General features: G+C 54.3%; 9 protein-coding genes across 9 annotated transcripts; 5 read left to right on the forward strand and 4 right to left on the reverse strand.

Moving 5' to 3' along the window:
* The first annotated feature begins 588 nt into the window (after positions 1 to 588).
* Positions 589 to 2,257, forward strand: ASPACDRAFT_116669 (putative cell cycle control protein (Cwf23)). The gene has a single exon (XM_020196004.1). It carries the CDS (start codon positions 806 to 808, stop codon positions 2,117 to 2,119), a length of 1,314 nt encoding a protein of 437 aa, XP_020058048.1. The 5' UTR covers positions 589 to 805; the 3' UTR covers positions 2,120 to 2,257.
* ASPACDRAFT_116670 (uncharacterized protein) lies at positions 2,231 to 3,692 on the reverse strand (the record flags this gene model as incomplete). Its single annotated transcript, XM_020196005.1, has 1 exon — positions 2,231 to 3,692. A coding segment is annotated over exon 1 (1,175 nt), but the record flags the coding sequence as incomplete, so codon positions are not given.
* Positions 3,693 to 4,094: 402 nt separating this feature from the next.
* On the reverse strand, positions 4,095 to 6,706 carry ASPACDRAFT_41974 (decapping enzyme complex catalytic subunit DCP2; the record flags this gene model as incomplete). Its single annotated transcript, XM_020201010.1, has 2 exons — positions 4,095 to 6,616; positions 6,691 to 6,706. The coding sequence occupies 2 exons, from the start codon at positions 6,704 to 6,706 to the stop codon at positions 4,095 to 4,097; spliced, it is 2,538 nt and encodes an 845-aa protein (XP_020058050.1).
* An 804-nt stretch (positions 6,707 to 7,510) lies between these two features.
* ASPACDRAFT_41975 (DUF4112 domain-containing protein) lies at positions 7,511 to 8,432 on the forward strand (the record flags this gene model as incomplete). Its single annotated transcript, XM_020201011.1, has 3 exons — positions 7,511 to 7,585; positions 7,659 to 7,873; positions 7,937 to 8,432. 3 exons carry the CDS (start codon positions 7,511 to 7,513, stop codon positions 8,430 to 8,432), a joined length of 786 nt encoding a protein of 261 aa, XP_020058051.1.
* A 121-nt stretch (positions 8,433 to 8,553) lies between these two features.
* ASPACDRAFT_41976 (uncharacterized protein) lies at positions 8,554 to 9,747 on the reverse strand (the record flags this gene model as incomplete). The annotated part of the gene is made up of 2 exons (XM_020201012.1): positions 8,554 to 9,586; positions 9,662 to 9,747. The coding sequence occupies 2 exons, from the start codon at positions 9,745 to 9,747 to the stop codon at positions 8,554 to 8,556; spliced, it is 1,119 nt and encodes a 372-aa protein (XP_020058052.1).
* Positions 9,748 to 9,948: 201 nt separating this feature from the next.
* On the forward strand, positions 9,949 to 12,436 carry ASPACDRAFT_116679 (putative integral membrane protein (Ptm1)). Its single transcript, XM_020196006.1, has 7 exons — positions 9,949 to 10,261; positions 10,324 to 10,521; positions 10,580 to 10,905; positions 10,958 to 10,998; positions 11,046 to 11,120; positions 11,172 to 11,782; positions 11,835 to 12,436. Exons 1-7 carry the CDS (start codon positions 10,187 to 10,189, stop codon positions 12,111 to 12,113), a joined length of 1,605 nt encoding a protein of 534 aa, XP_020058053.1. The 5' UTR covers positions 9,949 to 10,186; the 3' UTR covers positions 12,114 to 12,436.
* A 505-nt stretch (positions 12,437 to 12,941) lies between these two features.
* Positions 12,942 to 14,564, forward strand: ASPACDRAFT_116681 (uncharacterized protein; the record flags this gene model as incomplete). Its single annotated transcript, XM_020196007.1, has 1 exon — positions 12,942 to 14,564. One exon carries the CDS (start codon positions 12,942 to 12,944, stop codon positions 14,562 to 14,564), a length of 1,623 nt encoding a protein of 540 aa, XP_020058054.1.
* Positions 14,565 to 14,747: 183 nt separating this feature from the next.
* On the reverse strand, positions 14,748 to 15,986 carry ASPACDRAFT_25855 (WD-repeat containing protein SWD2; the record flags this gene model as incomplete). Its single annotated transcript, XM_020199369.1, has 3 exons — positions 14,748 to 15,526; positions 15,579 to 15,804; positions 15,870 to 15,986. 3 exons carry the CDS (start codon positions 15,984 to 15,986, stop codon positions 14,748 to 14,750), a joined length of 1,122 nt encoding a protein of 373 aa, XP_020058055.1.
* Positions 15,987 to 16,598: 612 nt separating this feature from the next.
* Positions 16,599 to 17,849, forward strand: ASPACDRAFT_41980 (putative mitochondrial oxaloacetate transporter (Oac); the record flags this gene model as incomplete). Its single annotated transcript, XM_020201013.1, has 6 exons — positions 16,599 to 16,615; positions 16,683 to 16,757; positions 16,839 to 16,968; positions 17,025 to 17,496; positions 17,554 to 17,699; positions 17,757 to 17,849. 6 exons carry the CDS (start codon positions 16,599 to 16,601, stop codon positions 17,847 to 17,849), a joined length of 933 nt encoding a protein of 310 aa, XP_020058056.1.
* Between the last annotated feature and the right edge of the window lie 821 nt (positions 17,850 to 18,670).

The following is an 18,670-nucleotide window of genomic DNA, read 5'->3' on the forward strand; positions in this document are numbered from 1 at the left end:
GAGTGCATATGCACGCTTCTGTATAGATTGAATGTACAGATTGACGGCCTTTCATATGGTAGAGGACAATCATGTCGAATGCTTGTAGTCTGAAGCATCGCGCCGGTCAAGCAGAACATCTGGAACGGGAAGGAGCCGGGCATGCAGCATTTTACCCAAAGAGGTAATCACGAGAAGGTGGTATCTTAGCACTGAAGGATTGACAAGCAAAACCTCCTCTAGCTTCAAGTATGTAATGCAAGCTCATTAAACTCTCCTTATCATCACGAGTTATTTGGAGACACTGGACGAAAGTCTACTACACTGCGGGCTTCCGGTAGCATGCGCGACAATATATACCGTGCAACTGTAAGAAACAGAACATACTAAAGACGACACAACTTGAACCTTGTAACGACTCGAGTAAATGGGACGCAAGTACAATCAGTCAGTAGAGCGATTATGACAAACAAAGGACGACAAGAGTTGGCTGAGAAGGCTGTTTACCAAGACCATGTGTTGCCCAAGATACAACTATGTATCGCGGAGCAAGCTATTAGCAGTAACTAATGGCAGCTTGACTTTCCGCCACCGCCAACGACTTCCGCTCCGCCAAACAATCAACCATCATCTTTCACTCTCCAACCTTCAAACCACCTCTCCATCAGAGGCTCCCTACGCCCAACGACGCGCATAATCTGTCGCGTCCTACCCCTCCCCCACTTAACCTTGATCCTCAACACTCAAATTCCCTCGAATACCTCACCACCTCCCACCTCCCCCCCCCCCCAAAAAACCCAAAACCAACCCACCAAAAACCAACACAATGTCCTCCTCCAAGGACGACCTCAAAGCCCACGCGGCCTCAACCGAGGACTTCTACGCGCTCCTGGACATCTCCCCGGCGGCAGCCGAGACCGAGATCCGACGCGCCTACCGCCGCACCGCTCTGAAATACCACCCGGACAAGATCGCCAACCCGACGCCGGCCGACATCGACAAGTTCCACCTCCTGCAGATCGCCTACGATGTCCTCTCCGACCCAGCCGTGCGGCAGCTCTACGACAACGCGCGCGAGGCGCGCCAGCGCAAGCAGCGCGAGCGCGAGATGATGGATTCGGCCAAGCGGAAGATGCGCGAGGATCTGGAGGCGAGGGAGCGCGCGGGCGCGGCAGCCGCCGGAACGCAGCGGCAGCGGGGGGTGAAGAGGTCGTGGATGGGGACGACGGCGGATGGGGATGATGATGCAGAAGCAAGGTTGCAGAGGGAGATCGATCGGATTGCAGAGGATGGGCGGCGCAGGCGACGCGAGGCGGAGGAGAAGCTTAAGCTGGAGATGGAGGAGGAGGAGAAGCTGATGCGGCTGGAGGAGGAGGAAGCTAAGAAGGCGGCCGATCGGAGCTCGCAGAAGGTTGACCGGTCGCGGGAAGGCGGGGGCACGAATGTCCCGGAGTTGGAGCGCGGGGTGAAGGTGCGTTGGGTGCGTGAGGGCCGAGGGTTAGATCTGGATGCGGAGCGCTTGAGGGCGCTCTTTGCGCCGTTTGGCAAGATCGAGAATGTGCTGCTTCTCAAGGACAAGAGGCAACGCTTGGGCGACAAGCGGGAGAAGAAGACCGTCGCGACTGGGGTGGTTATCTTCGCCTCCATTGTCAGCGCTCACGCTGCTGTTCTGGATGGTGAGAAGAAGAAAGCAAGCAACGATGCCGGCAGTGACTGGTCGGTCGTTGAGTCGGTCTTCTGGGCATCGGGCGCTCAGCCTGAGCTCGGCGCGGAGGCTTCGAACGGCACCTCATCGTCCGCTCCCAGCTCAGCAGCAGACAGCGCTCCTACACCAGCAGCAGCTCCCAAACCTTCGTTCAACTTCGCCGGATTGAAAGCGGCCGGTACTGGCACTGCTGCCAAAGGTCCCGCAAAGGCGCCCTCCTTCGGTTCCTTTGCCTCCGCGGCCGCCAGCTCCCCGAAGCCTGCCCCTACTGCTGGCGCTCCCAACGGGTCGAGTGCGCCGAGTCTGGAAGAGTTGACCTTGATGCGACTGCGGAACGCCCAGCGGGAGAAAGAACGCAAAGCTCTGGAAGAGCAACTGCGAAAGGAAGACGAAGCTGCAGATGCTGCAGAGGCTGCAGCCGCCCAAGCCTCCTAAGGTTGGTCGCATCTCGGCCGCTGTCGGTGGACCCCTGCAATCGCCTGGTCCTGTTGTATATAGAAAGTTTTCCTGCTGTAGCATAGAGATACCCATACTAAAGATTTACGACACCCATACAAACAAGTTGATCCGCTTGAACTAGCCTTCTATCTAAATTACACATCATCATTCTATCATACATACACTTACTGTACATCTAAAACCAACAGACAAGTGGAACTACTCATGCAATCGAGCATCCTCTTCCTCCTCCTCCTCCGCCGCCAACCGCTCAGCAAGCTCCCTCGCCCTCTGGCCCTCGCGAACCGGATCACGAGCACGAGCCTGCTGCGTGCCGGAAGCGATATACTCCCTCGTCCACGGCGGCACGAACGCCTTAACCTTGACAGTTCGAATCTTCCCACCCTCCGCCCCCTCTAACCCACCCTCCTCCACCGCCGTCGCATCCCAGCTAATCTTGAACTCCCGATCCGGGGTAAACTGCGTAGCTCCCTCAGCCGAGAGAGCAACATCCGTCATCATCTCCAACCGACACAGCGCAAGCCCGACATTCCCCACACCAGCCAGGAACTTCCCAGCGCTGCGGCCCTTCGACGGCCCGACCCTGGAGATATCCAAACCCTGCACGCCGGCGGGGGGCGCCAGCAGCCCCTCCGCCACCGAGGGATCATAAACCGGGCCCTCCGAGACTCCCTCCGGTAAGCTATCCGCATACAACTGCACCGGCAGGATACGCTTGCGCACCACCCCGGTGTGGCGGGTGCGGATGGTCAGCTCCTGGCCGACGTAGCAGCCCTTCCGGAAATCGATGGCCTGGGCCAGATCCATATTGCATTCGAGGGGCAGCGAGGCCGCCCGCAGGATCTCCGTCTGGCCCTCGGCGACGCCGCGCAGCATGCGCCGTACCGTGTAGGACCCCAGGCTGGCCTCTTCGGTGCCCTCGAGCTGGCGCGCGAAATGCGTGCGCAGGTCCGCGTCGCCCGGCGTGACGAGTCGCAGCCCGAACCCCGGGGCGCGGGTGTCCACGCAGCCTGTGATGTTGGCGCCCGCGGCGCCCCATCCTGCTCCTCCCTCCTCGGAGGCAGAGTCGCCCATGCTGTGTGCGGCCCAGCGGCCGTCGCCGTGCTGAACGTTGTGGTTCTTCCACGCGGCCCAGACGGTGCGTTCGGTGGGGTCGAGCGCGCGCAGCTGCAGCTTGGCGCGGAGTTTGTGGCGTTTGAGGTGCTTCAGGAGCGCGGGGAGCTCGGCGGCGTCCGCTTCGATGAGCCAGCCCGGGTCGGCGGAGGAGGATCCGTTGGTCTCGAGGTCCAGGTAGATGAAGGCGTCGTTCAGGATGCGGCCTTGCGAGTTGAGGAATGCGACGTACGAGCCCTTGCCCTCGGCGCTCTGTTTGACCATGTTCTGGGTGACCAGGCCCTGCAGGAATGAGGTGCTGTCGGGCCCCGTCACGGAAATGAGGCCTCTGTTCGTGAGTCGAGTATAGCCGGCTTCCGGCGGGGGCGCGGGAGTCCCATTGTCGCGGCGCGGTTGAGCACTTTGATGGACGGTCGTGGAAAAGTGTCGGCGGCTGCGGCTGATGCAGCGAGCGCACACGGTGCGTGAGGGATTGGACAGCATCATTCTTCTCCTTGCGAGGTGACGCTGACTTGGGTCCTTGCTCGGCTTAGAAATGTGTAGATACGGTAGGCTGCTGTTATCCGCTGATCAGGCGGTATGGGGAGGCAGAATAATCCACAGCAATGACATAATTCCGCGGTATTACGCAGCCGAACGGCCCGCATGCTATAATCACTGATTGGGAATCATACATGATCAACACCGTAAACAGGGGTCGGTTACAATCGGAAAATAAGCACGTTTCATACTAAGCAGGAGAATAACTCAAGATCTTGACGTTGGCAGTCGCTAAATTGAGTCCTAAAACTATCTAATTGATCCTGACCCTCATCGGGGTTCAGCGAGCTGAGTGAGGTTATTTATTGCCCTTGGCAACACCTTCAAGAAAACCAAGTAAGAATGCCTTGTTATCAGGCGAAGCGACCCGGCTCGAAAGAGAGAATTGGCCATCGTCCGCTCCACTTCCAAATGGGGACGCGGCAGTAATATTCAATGGCGTGAGTGGGCTAACGACACCAGAGGCACCCGCGGTCTTGGGTGCCGATGTGCTAAGCTCAGCAGGTGAAACTCCCGGTGAGGCAGATGCTTTCCCGAAGAGTGACAGCAAGGCTTCTCTTTGAGCAGGCGTCTGACTTGGACGGCGGTCAAAGTTCACTTGAGGCTGCGACTCCCGCCTGGGAATGGCAGGCTGAGTGCCGGCTTGCTGCTGGTCTTGCTCGTTCACCTGAGCTTTCAAGGGCAACAGATCCACAATGTTCGGGTTATCGGAGCGGCGGAGAATTTGAGGCTGGAATGGCTTCGCCGGCTCCGGAGTGCCTGACTTTGCCGCACGGTTGCGCGAAGGAGCCCGGGATGACTGTGAGGATGCCGGCAGCGAGCCCGGTTCCTTCTTTGCAGATTGTGGCCTGGGCAATATCGTAATAGGTGACGCGAGCGTTTGCGCCTGCTCGAGTTTCTTATTCCGGCGATTCGATCCATTGACTCCCCTTTTAGGAGAGGGCTTGGAAGATGCCATAGGCTGAGGCATACCTGATAGGGGACTGGGCACTGCGGAAGACTGCCGCGGATCTTTCGTGGCCGATGGGACTCTCCGATGAGCTGCCGGATGCCGGGCGGGGCCGTGCTCCCCACGTGGTCGTTGAAGAATCTGTTTCCTGGGCGGAGAGACAGACTGGGCTGGCAATTCCGCTGGCCCCGGGGGTGGAGGGACAGAAGACCCTCTCAGCAAACCTAGGAGTTGATCCTGGTGTTGTGAGGGCCGCCTGTCATGATGCGCAACCTTCTCCGCTGGTGGGACTAGGCTCGCATTAGATGTTTTGGGCGTCCTGCGAGAGTCGTCTTTGAACACGTTCAACAAGGCAAGAGAGTGAGTCGTAAGCTTTGGCGGTGGAAGCTTGCTTGCAGGAGGCACAGTCGCTCCCTGGATATTTGGCGCCTGGGCTGAATGAGAGAATTGGGGATCTCCCGTTCGTTGGTATGGAGCCGGGCCAGGTTGCGGCGCCGTGGGCAAGCTTGCTTGCACAGGATCGTACCTTGGAGGATTCGAGAGCATCTGCTCAAAGAACGGCGGCATTCCGTGATGACCAGGTGGTGCACCTGCATGAACCACATGAGCTGGTCGAGCAAGCGGTGGTACACCAATGCTCGAGACCGGTGCACGAGATACTGGAGTCTGCGGGAATTGCACAGGATTCATGGGCACAGGGCCTCGCAAATGTTGAGCTTGCTGAGGGAATCCAGGGAAAGAGGCCGTGTCAGGGTAAGGTGGCCCCATTGGTGGCATACCATCTGGAATAGCGAGTGGCGGCAAAGCCTTGTCGGGTCCATGGGCTTGCGGAAGAGTATCTTGCGACGAGCCACTCCTGAGGAGTTCTAACAAGGCATTGGACTTCGAGGTGATAGTCCTGTTGTCCGCAGGGGTGGCTAGATTCGCAGGATTATCCTGGACAGGAACAAGGCCGTTGATGTTCAGAAGGCGCTTGAGATGAGACGAAGCATCTTGAGATGATGCGAGTTCCGGCAAATCGCTCGGGGTGGCCAGCTGGGCAGGAAGCTGGCTAGGCGTGAAGCCATTGATAGCCTGGGGTGCCTCATCCATCGACAGCTCTCCCTCAGTCTGCACAAGGTGCCTGGCTCCGGGGTGCGACTTGATCTCAGCTTTCTTCTGCTGAGCGATCCATTTCTTCAGCGGGTGCATGAAAGGGGCGACCATGTAGAACTTGTTTGCATTAGCCACAACCAGCCCTTGCTCCTGCTGTTTGCTCTTTTTGAGTGTCGGCAACTCCGATAGCTTGTACCACTCGATCTTGCTGATCTCTTTCCGAGTACGAGGCTCGAAATGGGCGTCCTGTGGCACTCCGCGGAAGACGTACAGCCTCATGTGCTGTTCTCTCATGGTGATCTCGATGTATTTGGCGTCCTTCTCTTCCGGAACGAGCCCCGCCTCGCGTATATCATAGCCTGTCTCCTCGTAGACTTCACGGATAGCACAATCGATGTCTTTCTCACCCTTGTTGATTTTGCCTCTCGGGAAACTCCAGTTAGCACCTTTCTTCCAGCCTTTGACTAGGACCACCTCGTCCATGTCCTGGTTCAGCATGATGGCTCCGCGAACGGGTACACGGGTCTTATAAGCCAAGAACTCGGAGAAGGCGGTGATGTGGTGATAGTGCGACCATTGCGACATCAAAGGACAGTGCTGAAAGATGCGCAATGCGAATGCTTTCAGGGATAACGACGGAAGAGCCGGATCGAGCGGCCGGATGAAGTCCTCGTAGAACCATTGTGCCTCTTCGACTTGGAAACAGATACGTTCAACGGATTCAAGTTCCTCACGTGGTAGATTGATGATAAAGCGGACACATAAATCATCCAGCCCTGGGGGAACCACCGTGTCAGCATCACTCATGTCAGAGGCGGCGCAGAAGACCGCGCGTCACAGCCGAACTCACAGTCTTCCAACTGCATTTTTGTTTCTGTCATACTGAAAAACGTGGTTTAGCATCTCAGCAGAGGTAAGTATAGATAAATGGCTCTCCAGATGAATCGGAGAGAGCGCTAGACAGAGAGGTGGAGGGGACAGCACAGCGCGGCTGCAGCTTCAAGGTAGGGTGCTTGGCAGAGCGCCACCCCTGAAGCGTACTTTGGTGAGAGTGAGTGAAACAGGAATAGAGGCGAATCAATTGCTTGATCACCAGTATGAAGCTAATAGGGGAGCAAACGATAAAGGATAGACTAAGGAAGGTGACTCTTCTCAGCTCGACACCCGACGACGGCCTGATCAGGTTGGAAGAGAGCTCGGTAAGCACCAACAAGTCCGAGACGGGATCAATAATGCCCGGAGAGGGGGGGGGCCATTCGGTCACGCGCCACATATTGTGGCGCAGCTACCCAGTTACACTACGGCGGCATGACATGTGGTGGTGTGGCTGGTGACAAGTGCCGTGTTGGGCATTTCAAGGGGATTACGTAACAGGGTCGAAGGACAGCCGATGACGTCGGAGGTTGCTCGTGCCTCGCGACGATCGACGTTGAAGTCAATGACTGGTTACAACAAGCTTTTTAAACCTGCTGACCTCCTTCTTCAGCTGAGCATGATAACACGCCTAGGAAAATTTCAAAAGAGCGAAACTGTGTCTGTGCAGGTCATTGTATGAAAGAATATCCACAAATAACCCGAGACACCCTCTGCTGGCAGACCTTCTAGGTTTTGCAACCAAGACTCCCCTACACAGACTTTTTTTGGGGAATTAAAAGAAACAACCACGAGCTATGACGACTAAGATTGCATCGCTTGTTGGCAAAAGGATCTTAGGCGAAACGGCCAGAAACCACTTTGGCCAAGAGGTAAATATCCTTCTCTACTTGCACCAAGAACTCTATCACGACCCATGAGCTAACAAGCGCTGCGGTTTGGCAGGATCCATACTTCGAAGAAGTCCCCGCCTCCCGCCTAGGACGAGCCTTCGGCAAAAAGACACAGAAAAGGCGGAAAGCGATACCGCCAGGATTATCAGACCACGACCAGAAAGTCCTGACGCAAGTCAAGAGAAGAGCATATCGACTAGACTATAGTCTTTTCAATTTGTGCGGGTTAAGGTTTGGATGGGGAAGTGTGATTGGGCTAATTCCTTTGTAAGTCCTTTCGGTAATGACACCGAAGCTGACAGGCAGAAACTAACGCGCCGAGTACACTAGTGCCGGAGATGCTGCCGATGCAGCACTCGCCTTGATGGTTGTTCGGACCTGCGAGGGCATCGATGGAGGTCTTCCGGCAAGCCTGCGCATGATGATGATGATCAATGTGGTGATCGATTTCTTCATAGGACTTGTGCCCTTCGTGGGTGACATCGCAGATGCCGTCTACAAGTGCAACACAAGGAATGCCGTGCTCCTAGAGAAGCATCTGCGAGAGAAAGGGGCCAAGGCGCTCTCAAAGCATGGCGGAAGACATGATGCACCCGAAGACGCCAGTCTCCCCGAAGAATTCGACCGATACGACAAGGGCGCCATAGAGGAACCGAGGAGACATCGGAGCAGGAAGCACTCTAGGACTGACGGTCCCGCGGTGCCCGAACCAGCAAGACATCCACAAAGGAATCGGTCGCAGAGAAGATGGTTTGGCGGCGCAGCCCCCGGCGATGACGATCTCGAAAGAGGCGTCGTCGACAACACGCGATCCGCTAGGCGCTGAGAATGAGCCGCGTGCTAGCCCACATGAAGGATGCAGAGAGAGACTGAATGCCCATATTCGCAAGATTAGGATAATGTTAGATTTCGCGCACAATCATATCTAATGTCTGCACTGTCAACTCTTAGCAACTTAGATCAGGTCGAGATCGAGCACATGCATAGCATATCTGGGAAGATAAGCTGTCTGAGTGCTGGCCTGTGGCCTGTGGCGATGTCGCATTCGTCTTGAACATAAGAGCTCCGCAAAGGCTGCATTGCTGTTCGGCCGGGGAAGCGCTGGGAGACTGTAGTTTGCTTGCTGTTCTGGTCACATTCAACATCACACCAGGGTACTTCTCACCCTGCGTGAGCACGTAACGAACCATCAGCTCGTCGATTGACAGATTCTTCGTGAGCGTGTTCTCCGAAACCGCTTGATGGGGAATAATGAGGTCAGAAAGTTCTGGGATGAAGCTAGCATAGTTGCGCAATTCAACAGTAAACAGGTCCCGAAGGGGAAAGTTGTACTCGAGTCCGGATGGAGATATCCCGTCGCAGACCTGCCAGGTCACTGCGGAGCCGCGGCCCTTTGCAACATTCGCAAGAGTCTTGGCAGCCAATTTGCTGTCCGAATCTCCCCATACTATGCCGCGGCACTCCATTTTCTTTGCGAATGCGACGATAAGTCGATTGATAAGGATGTTATCGACGTCCGCTTTGGAGGTTGCGCTTGTGATCGACGAGCGAAAAGCTTCAAGGCGCTCCTGATTCGACAATGAAGTTTGATCCTCGAACTTCGCGTGCGCATACAGTGACATGACTTCGCTAATGCTGGGATCGTAATCAAAAATGCTGTGGAAAGGAACGGTCGTGAAGGAGCAGTGAGGGAATCGCTTCTCGGCCAGACTGAAGGCTTCATCGTGCGGAGGAATCGAAGGGTTTATGGTTGACGGATCAATGGTTAAGACGAGAAGCTCATAGCCCTTGGGGCCATGCGGCTTGAGTCGCATGGTTTCGACTTGCTCATGCAGCATGTGCAGCATGACTGTAGATGACAAGCCGTAGGAGAGAGGAAGTAAGAGTTTGCAGGGTCCATCTTGGGGCATATTCCTCCTAAGGCGATAGTTCTCCGTGCGTTTGAAGGGCTTATACTTGACAAAGCGTATATAGCAGTCCCTAGAAGAGGGGCACTTTCTGTCAGTCACTGCGGGCGGCGCCACTCCCAAACCAGATGCGATCCAGAAGACTTACTGGCAGACATGACGGCTGCGCAGAATGAAGGCGGGTTGCGCCTCACGGCAGTTCATGCAGCGTTCTGGAATCTCCTTGCCTGGCATGTTGTAAAATCGTCCTAGCCTAGTGAGTGAGTGAGTGAGACGATCGGGTTCAAATGCGGTGATTGATTGACAAGCAAAGCAGGGCAGCGGGAAGCCGATTGGGAAAACCTAGGCAGAAATTCTTCAGTGGCAGTACGGGCTTAGATAATCGTCAATCGGCGGGACCGTCAACACGCGCGGCTTCCCCGGTTTCAGGTTGTAGCCACGAATTCGTGCGATCGCTGGACAGTACACATTCTCTCCGAAAGCTATACGCAACCAACTGTCGGTTGTCCTTGGGAGTCTTTCTTTCTCCCTCTCTCTTGATCTCTGACAGTCTGACTTCTTCACACTCTTGTACCGTCATATGCTTTAAACCCGTACCCCATCTTCTGCGCTCGGCGAATCCGGAGCTCTGTATTGCCAGTAACCCACCGGTTAGCTCCTATTTATGGTCAGAATGAGAGGGTGGCTTCAGACTCTCGGCTTAACAGCCTTATTTGCGGGACATGTTCTTGCCAATGAAGTTGCATTGGTGCGTTTGTCCTCGTCCTACACAGTCTCCATCGCTCACCTTTGACATTGGGTGCTTTCTAGACACAAGATGAAGCCAGTCGGCAGCGATGCTCGGGAATGTACAGCCGCAAAGCATGGGGTGGAAGCGTAGACCCCTTTATCCTGACGAAGTTTGTCCAAGACTCGACTGCTGGCGACAGTGATCCCATTGTCAGCCTGGTGATTTTCGAATGGACTGATGAGAACCTCATCGGGCGGCCTGTACCCGGCGACTCCGATGTATGTCTCGAGGAGTGGCTTTCGAGTGAATATCCTCTGATCAACCAATGCTTTTTAGGTGATCGAAACTATCTGCGATGAAGCCAGTGTTCAAGCAGATCTGTGCAAGGAAGATCAAATTGGCTCGTTTATCCTCGCTGCGAACGCTACCGAAGCCGCCAAGTTCCCCATCATCACTCAGGCCGTGCATCTCAGCAATCCGACCGCCATCAATTATCCGATCAAAAAGACCGGCTTCTACTGTGTGAGCACATACGGATACTCCGGAACCGACTACAAGGCCGTTGTGGAATTCAGGAATTCGTATGGAGAGCTCCCAGCGGCACAAATTGCAAAGCTGCCGTTCTATGGTGGCCTTACCATTGTCTACGCTGTGGTCGGAGCGTATGTTCATCGAGCCTATATCGTTATTGAGGCAATCAGCTAATGACAATAGGTTCTGGGCTTTTCTCTATGTGCAGAATCGTCACGATATCTGTAAGTCAACATCTGCCAGGGAGTCGATCTTGACTGACATAGGATAGTGCCCGTGCAAAATTACATCACTGCGATCTTGGTCTTCTTGATCGTCGAGCAGGCGATGACCTGGGGATTCTATGGTATGCTGAACCGAATACCATACATTTCGATGCTTCTCTAACCTTGAATAGAATATCAAAATGTGCACGGCTTGAATGCCGGCGCGAAAGCGTTGATGGTCATAGTAGCCGTTCTAAATGCAGGCCGCAACTCCTTTTCATTCTTCCTCCTTCTCATCGTGTGCATGGGATACGGCGTTGTCAAACCTTCGCTCGGACGAACTATGATCTATGTCCGCGTTCTCGCCATCACCCATTTCGTCTTCGCTGTGATCTACGCTGTTGCAAGTCTATCTATCACTCCCGACAGCGCCGGTCCACTCGTTTTGCTCATTGTCTTGCCACTTGCGGGAACATTGACTGCTTTCTACGTCTGGACGTTGAACTCACTGAACGCCACCATGAAGGATTTGATCGACCGCAAGCAGAAAGTGAAGGCTATGATGTACAAAAAACTGTGGTGGTGCATCCTTGGTAGCATCATCGTGATTTTCGGCTTCTTCTTCCTCAACTCGATCAACTTTGCCGGACACAGTGAAGCCAGCTTTGTACCTGAGCACTGGAAGACCAGATGGTTCGTCTTGGATGGCTGGCTCAACATTGTCTATCTCTTTGACATTGCGTTCGTCGCCTACTTGTGGCGACCCACTGTGAACAACCGCCGCTTTGCCATGAGTGATGAGGTAAGTCTCCTATGTGTGGAGTGTCAAGGATTGTCGCTGACCGAATCTGCAGATTGCCCAAGATGACGATGGTTTCGAGATTCGTTCGTTCGGCAGTGCATTGGATGAGGAAGACGCTCTCGGTGGCCTTGAAGAACACGTCGGCCATGAACAGCGTGGTGACCTGTCGCCTATCCCGCCGAAGCCTGTTCCCTCGGCATCACGCCCCCGGGAATCCCTGGATGGAGAGACTATCTTCGCAGTGGGCGAAGACGGCGACAGATGGTCGGATGATGAGGATGAGTCACCGCGCAACTCCGGTGAAAGACAGCGTCTTACCGACAAGCACTGAGTGGTCATACCAGGGTTGCAGGGTAGCTCGTGGCCGCAGTAGGAAGGCGTTATGTGTGTGGCCGGAGGAGAGTTCCTTGCATCCCAAAAACCGTTGCCGTGTAGGATTGGAGGCTCAATTTCGCTTTAATTTGCTTGAAGGCATATCATGGCGTTTGGCTAAGGTGAATTCCCAGTGAGTTTCGTTATTAGCCTTTTTAATTTATTTTTTCATTGATGAGGGATGAAGTATTTTGTTGTTACATAGTGTATAAAGTGTGCTTGATTCTAGTTCAAAATGAAGACTTGTGCTTTAGGATGTGGTCCATGTCGAAGAAGCTTGATGGGAATGAAGGCTTTACTCAGTAGTAGTATAAACTAGCTCTAGCGACTGTCTGGATAGCCTGAATTGGGCACTATGATTGGAATACTAGGCATTCCCCATCGACACGCACCGCGGCTCGCGGTATGTTAGTTTTTAGCTTGGAAAGAGCCAAGCAGCCGTCATCTGCAATGGCCGAGCAGCTAGCGAGCTGTGTCTTACTTCTGCCAACAGCCTCACATATCCAGCCATGACTCAGACATAACTTTCTCCCACCTTCTATCTCCTTCTCTCGACGCCCTTACCGAGTCCTCAAATCTCCTCTTGAGTATACATTGCACCGCAGACCTGAACCCCTCCACCCCGCCGCCGCCGCGGCGAACCTTACCAACCAAGACCCAACCCAAACAACCCCCCACCAAACCCAATAAACTCACCTCCAACACCCCGAGAAACCACCTACCACACCAAACTTCCAAACCTCAAACCCCCAAACCGACCCGAGAACCCGAGCCCCAGCCCAACGAAATGGGAGAACCCAACCCCTCCGACCTCTTCGACCAAAGCAGCACCACCGGCACCAGCACCAGCACCCTCACCCTCTCCACGACCCTCGTCACCCGATGCCGCACCCTCCTCGCCGAACTCACCGCGCTGCAATCCCTCCTGGCGCAGACGCAACGCAACCCGCAGATCGTGGAAGTGCGGTCGCTGCGCTCGAGCGTGCTCTCCGAGCTGCGCATGCTGGAGAAGCTCGATGCGCAGGTGCAGAAAGCTACAGCTGCTGCTGCCGCCGCCGTTGCAGCACCGGAACATGACGATAGAGGAGGAAACGATGGCGACGACGAGGTGCGGGCGCGGTTGACGCATGCGTTGAGGTCGTCGAATCTGCCGTTCTACGAGGCGGTGTGGGCGATTGCGAAGGGGTCGTGTTCGGGGTTGGTGGCGTTTGGGAAGCGGTTTTATTGGGGGGGTGAGGTTGATACTTCGGGCACGGGGACGGGGGAGAAGAAGAGGAGCAGCAAGGATAAGAAGAAGAGTGTGTTTGTGGATATTGTGGCGGATGATGGGGAGGAGTGGGTGAAGGTGTCGACGATCTCGGAGACGAGGTTGTTGTTTGAGATGGCCAAGAAAGGGTGGGAGGCGGATGATTCCGAGGAGGAAGCTCCGCGAACGGTGCTGCGGAATCATGAAGATGGGATGGGGACAGATGATGAGGACGACGATGATGATGATGAGATCGAGCTGGTAAAGCTGGCTAGTGGTATGAGGAAAGCGGCTAATGTTACGAGGGTGAGGTATAGAACGCCGCGTCTGCGGTTCGTCATTCCTAAGATAGAGGAAGGCTCGAGTCCCGAGATCGATGGTCTGCTGAAGGTCATACGTGGGTATGGGATCGATGTGACTTGTGGGGAGAATGTATATTCTTCGCAAAGCGAGACCACGCAGGCTGAAGCGCTGGAGAGGCTGCTCCCTAAGCCCTTCAAGCATTTCACGTCTACCCTAAATATGGACTGTACATTGCTGCTCGCGGCAGTCTCGGACTTGTCGCATTACAAAGATATTTCCACCTCCCCCATTCATCACAAGGCCATCAATCGTCAGATTGAGGTTGAGCACAGCCGCCCACTGCTCCCCACGGAGTTGTGGCCGGCAATGGTAGGCCGTGATCTGGTCTGCACCGAAGAAGCCGCCCAGAGAATGCAGGAAATCGTCAACATCATCGGCACCGAAACTGAGAAGCAGCGGATGAGAATATTAATGGGTCATGATTCGTTTGCTGAATGTACTCCGGAGGGCCTCAGGGAGGCCTATCAGAAGCTGTCCGATTATGAGATCCCTGCTGACTGGAGAATTCCCGTGGTGAAAGTTAATGCGAAACCCACAATAGCTTCTGCGAAGGATCTCGCCAGACTTCCGCCTGTCTATGAAAAGGTCGAGCAGGTGCTATCTGACATCAATCACAGCGTGTTCTTGTACGGGTGGGCTGCCGGGGTGATGACGATATCAAGCAATCGCACGGTGGTCAAACAAATCGAGTCCATTGTCGAGAGGAATAGAGGGGCAGACGGTAGTCTGGAGGGGCCTTCGATTTGGGTATGCGATACAGCGAGGAGTTTGATAGGGAAAGAGAAGGGCCGCAAAGACTAGGTAATTATACTGAAATGCTTTAGACAATAGATCCCACCGCATCAAGAAAGGAGGGGAGTCATACCGGTCTTCTAAGTGTGCTTCGCTTCGATTCAGGAGCGAGGATTGGTAGTGAGAAAGGCCCATCATAATGATGCATTTCAAAGGGCACACCGGGTAGCCGTTGTCAGTCATCAGAGACATTTACTTTTCTGATGGTCTGGAGCCGTCTTCTGGGAGCCAGAACACAATCTCCTTGTCGGCGGAAGCCAGCATGTTATAGCGGGGGTTGTATTCCACCAGTGCAACTCGACCACGGTGAGGCAGCTTTGTCATTGGCTGCAGTAAACCATTGGCATCAGGGGTCTGCTGCAAGTCCCACACCAGCACATCCGGTTGATCGCCAGATCCTCCGATCACATATCGCCCGTCTGGCGAGAAGCATGCATCACCCTGTCCGAGAGGCTTCCCGGTTGTGGAAATAGGCGCAGCCCGACCCGGGGATCCAGCCCTACCAACCAAGAATGCTTTCACGGAACCCTCAAAGGCATCGAGGATGAAATGCCCATGATAATCGGTACCCACAAGCAGGTATTTCCCGTCATTCGAGAACTCAAGTCGGGTCCATGCTCTGCCGCGTGTTGACGGCGTGTATCGTTCCTCGTGAGGGGCAAGATCGAAGGTGGAGAAGGGGGACTTGTCGTAATTGCGGTAATCGTAGAGCAGAACGGAGGACGTAGACTGCGAAGCGACCGCAATGACCGATGCGGATGGGTCAAAGGCAACGAGGTAAGGTGTTGCGAGCTTCAGCCTACCCTGGGCGTTTCGGGAGCCGAGATCCCAGAGGGCGATAGTGTCGTCCTTGGAGCACGATATGAAGGAGTCGCCGCCAGGGGACAGAGCCAAACAAGTTACCTTATCTGTATGGCCGGAGAAATACCGCACGTAACCTTCATTGTGTAGATCAAGCAATCGCAGCGAATCTGGAAGGATAAGTACAGATCAAAACACGAGACACCGTGCTAGGAGACGTACCGTCGACTTTGGTGCTGGCATGCAGAACTTGACGGGAATGGTGTGTGAAGCGCGCCAGATGAGCCCCATACTTCTTGCTGGGAACGGACTTTGTAGACTTGCCCTCCTTGATGTCGAAGACTTGAATGGTGTCGTCGTCACCGGAAGCCACCAAGTAGTCACCCTGATCATCGAAATCCAACGACGTCACATAATTGGCACTGTCTTGCTTCGGGGGACGGAATGCCTATAATAACGAGAATGCATTAGAGAAGCAGTGCATACAGTTTCTAGCTAGCTCTTATCACTCACCTTGGTCGGGCGAAAGCTACGAATGATGTCCGACACTTTTTGAGTCTGGACCATCGGCTGCTGCGTCTGCTGCTGCGCCTGCTGCTGCGCCGCGGGTGTGGATTGTACCTCCGACATGCTTGCGATCAGATGAGCAACGGTCGCGTTGTGGACGATAGTATACAAGGCAGAAAGCCTATTTGAATATGGGGACACAAGCAGAACTGTGCGCGCCTGTAGCTTGTATCGTCCCTCGCTGAGGTGCTCTGATTAGAGCTTTATCGAATGCAGTGGTAAACGCGCCTTCCCCAGCCTGTTTGCTCGCGCTTGGAGCTCTCCCGAAATAACATTGTTCCGCCCCGCCGGCTATAATCGGGGGCTCTTAAGAGCTGACCTAAGCAGATCGGCCGATGGTCGGAGGCCCCGTGTGGAAAATGCAGCATGTTGACCAATTGAGAGTCACGGAATCCGAGCCGAACGTCAGAAAGTCGGACCCCGGCTGGAGAGCTGGCCTGCATGAATTGTTCATTTATGTTGGCTTGCAACCCTCCTTCGGCTGAATAATGCCTGACCGTGTCACCGACAACTGAACGTCTTACTCTCCAAATCTCACGCCTCGCCTTCTTAGGATCTCCTTGCCTGCTGTACAGCTAGACAACTCCGCCTTCTTACCACGGTCCAGATCCCAGCATTTTGCGCGCAAAGGCCAGTTGACTCTGCTCCGCTAGCGGAGACGATCCTTGAGCCGCCATGTCGACGACGACGGGGTTTGTCGCACTCAAATCGAAATTGTCATTTTCGCGATCGCGCTGACTCGATCGACTTTCTATCTAGAGCTTTCATTGCAGGAGGTGTTGCAGCATGTGGTGCGGTCACAGTAACTCACAGCTTTGAGACTGTCAAGATCCGGTATGATTGCACCCATGCGCTCCTGTCCTCACTAGCCAGCCGGCGCTCCACAATACACAGCTGACTTGATGGATATCCTAGTTTACAATTGCAAGGAGAGTTGCAATCCAAGACCGACGCGGTCAAGAAATACCGAGGTGTTTGTCACGGTGTCAAGGTGATCTTGCAGAATGAAGGGCCTCGCGGTCTCTTTCGGGGTATTGGCTCTGCCGTAAGTATCGCCCACGACGAGCAACAGGATGTCGCACGGACTAACGCGCTTCTCAGTATATCTATCAAGTCCTGTTGAACGGGTGCCGTCTCGGATTCTACGAACCTCTGCGCGGGAGCATCACAAATGCGATCTACAAAGACAGCCAGGTCCAGTCCCTGGGAATCAACGTCTTCGCAGGTGCCACGTCAGGCATCATCGGCGCTGCAGCTGGCTCGCCATTCTTCCTTGTCAAGACCCGTCTACAATCCTTCTCGCCGTTCCTTCCTGTCGGTACACAGCACAACTATCGCAACTCGTTCGACGGTCTGAGCAAGATCTATAAAACCGAGGGAGTGAAGGGATTGTATCGCGGTGTAGGCGCAGCGATGGTGCGCACTGGTTTCGGTAGCTCGGTTCAGCTGCCGACTTACTTCTTCGCTAAGCGTCGCTTGACAAAGCACCTTGGTATGGAAGATGGGCCCGCTCTGCACCTGGCCAGCAGCACGGCTTCCGGCTTCGTGGTTTGCTGTGTCATGCACCCTCCTGGTATGTTTGTCCCATATTGTATTCAAAGCAGCGTGATCAAACTGACCCTTTTTGCAGACACGATTATGTCGAGAATGTACAACCAGACCGGCAACCTATACAAGGGCGCATTCGATTGCTTGTTCCAGACCATTCGCACCGAGGGCATCCTTGCGATTTATAAGGGATACTTCGCCCATCTTGCCCGTATCCTGCCCCACACCGTAAGTCAAGAGCAGGGAATTTTGATGTCCGGCAACCAACCGCTAACTCTTCCCTAGATCTTGACACTCAGCTTGGCCGAACAGACCAATAAATACATGCGTAGACTGGAGGACCGGTTCCTCTCCGACTCACTCAAGGCTCGACTTTAAATAATTGACACCCGTCGAGCAACTTCAACTTACCTTTCCTACCTTGCGAAAATATTTATAGAGGCATTCCGGTATTTCCAATCGGGGTTTACATGGTTGAGTATTTAACATCTGCTTGCTCGGCTTGTTGTGCACATAAGGCGTTTCACCTTGATTAGTCGCGTGATGTTAGATATCATAGACCTCTAAACAAGATAAACTTAGTGGGTTCAGAAGAAGCACTCAAGCGACACCATTTGAGATAGTTTTGCGTGCGCAAGGGGATAAAGGTGCGACGGACACTTCAAGCTCCAGGTGAAAGCTAGAACAATTGTATCCTTGGTAGGACCCAAGTGGGCCCTTATATAGTTTGCCCCAGTAGAGACCAGGATTGTCCCAGTCTCCGAGATGATATCGTCGTAGTTCGCATGTTGTTCCTGTTGGATCGATAGCCCGAAGCGCGACGCCGTGCAGACACGGATTCCATCGCACCTGTGACGGCATACTAGGCACATTGTAACAAGATCTGGGTAGATTACAAAGATCGGTATCTATCCAAGCCAGCTCCAGATGATTGACTCATCCAGAGCACTATGGTCACACAGCGTTTTTGAGTAGGCGAGGTTGTGATCTTACGCGTCAACAGTCAAAACACGGCGGACGCGTCTCGGACATGAAGGACGTCATCACCGACCGGACGGAAACAGAACTTTGCCCAAAGCCCACTAATTGCGGCCCCAGAGCTCGCCATGAAATCTAGATTGGAGCCAGGCTACCGCATTAGGATAGGCAGCGGTGCCGCAGGGGCCCAGGGAAATCCCGTAATTCCGTGATGGTGGAGC

This window comes from Aspergillus aculeatus, assembly GCF_001890905.1.
Source record: "Aspergillus aculeatus ATCC 16872 unplaced genomic scaffold ASPACscaffold_5, whole genome shotgun sequence".
Lineage (NCBI taxonomy): Eukaryota > Fungi > Ascomycota > Eurotiomycetes > Eurotiales > Aspergillaceae > Aspergillus > Aspergillus aculeatus.

Bases quoted from the DNA above. Each gene is read 5' to 3' on its own strand.
- ASPACDRAFT_116669 (XM_020196004.1), top strand. From the start codon at position 806: ATGTCCTCCTCCAAGGACGACCTCAAAGCCCACGCGGCCTCAACCGAG.
- ASPACDRAFT_116679 (XM_020196006.1), top strand. From the start codon at position 10,187: ATGAGAGGGTGGCTTCAGACTCTCGGCTTAACAGCCTTATTTGCGGGA. The intron at 10,999-11,045 runs GTAAGTCAACAT...GACATAGGATAG, and splicing joins GCAGAATCGTCACGATATCT to TGCCCGTGCAAAATTACATC. The intron at 11,783-11,834 runs GTAAGTCTCCTA...CCGAATCTGCAG, and splicing joins GCTTTGCCATGAGTGATGAG to ATTGCCCAAGATGACGATGG.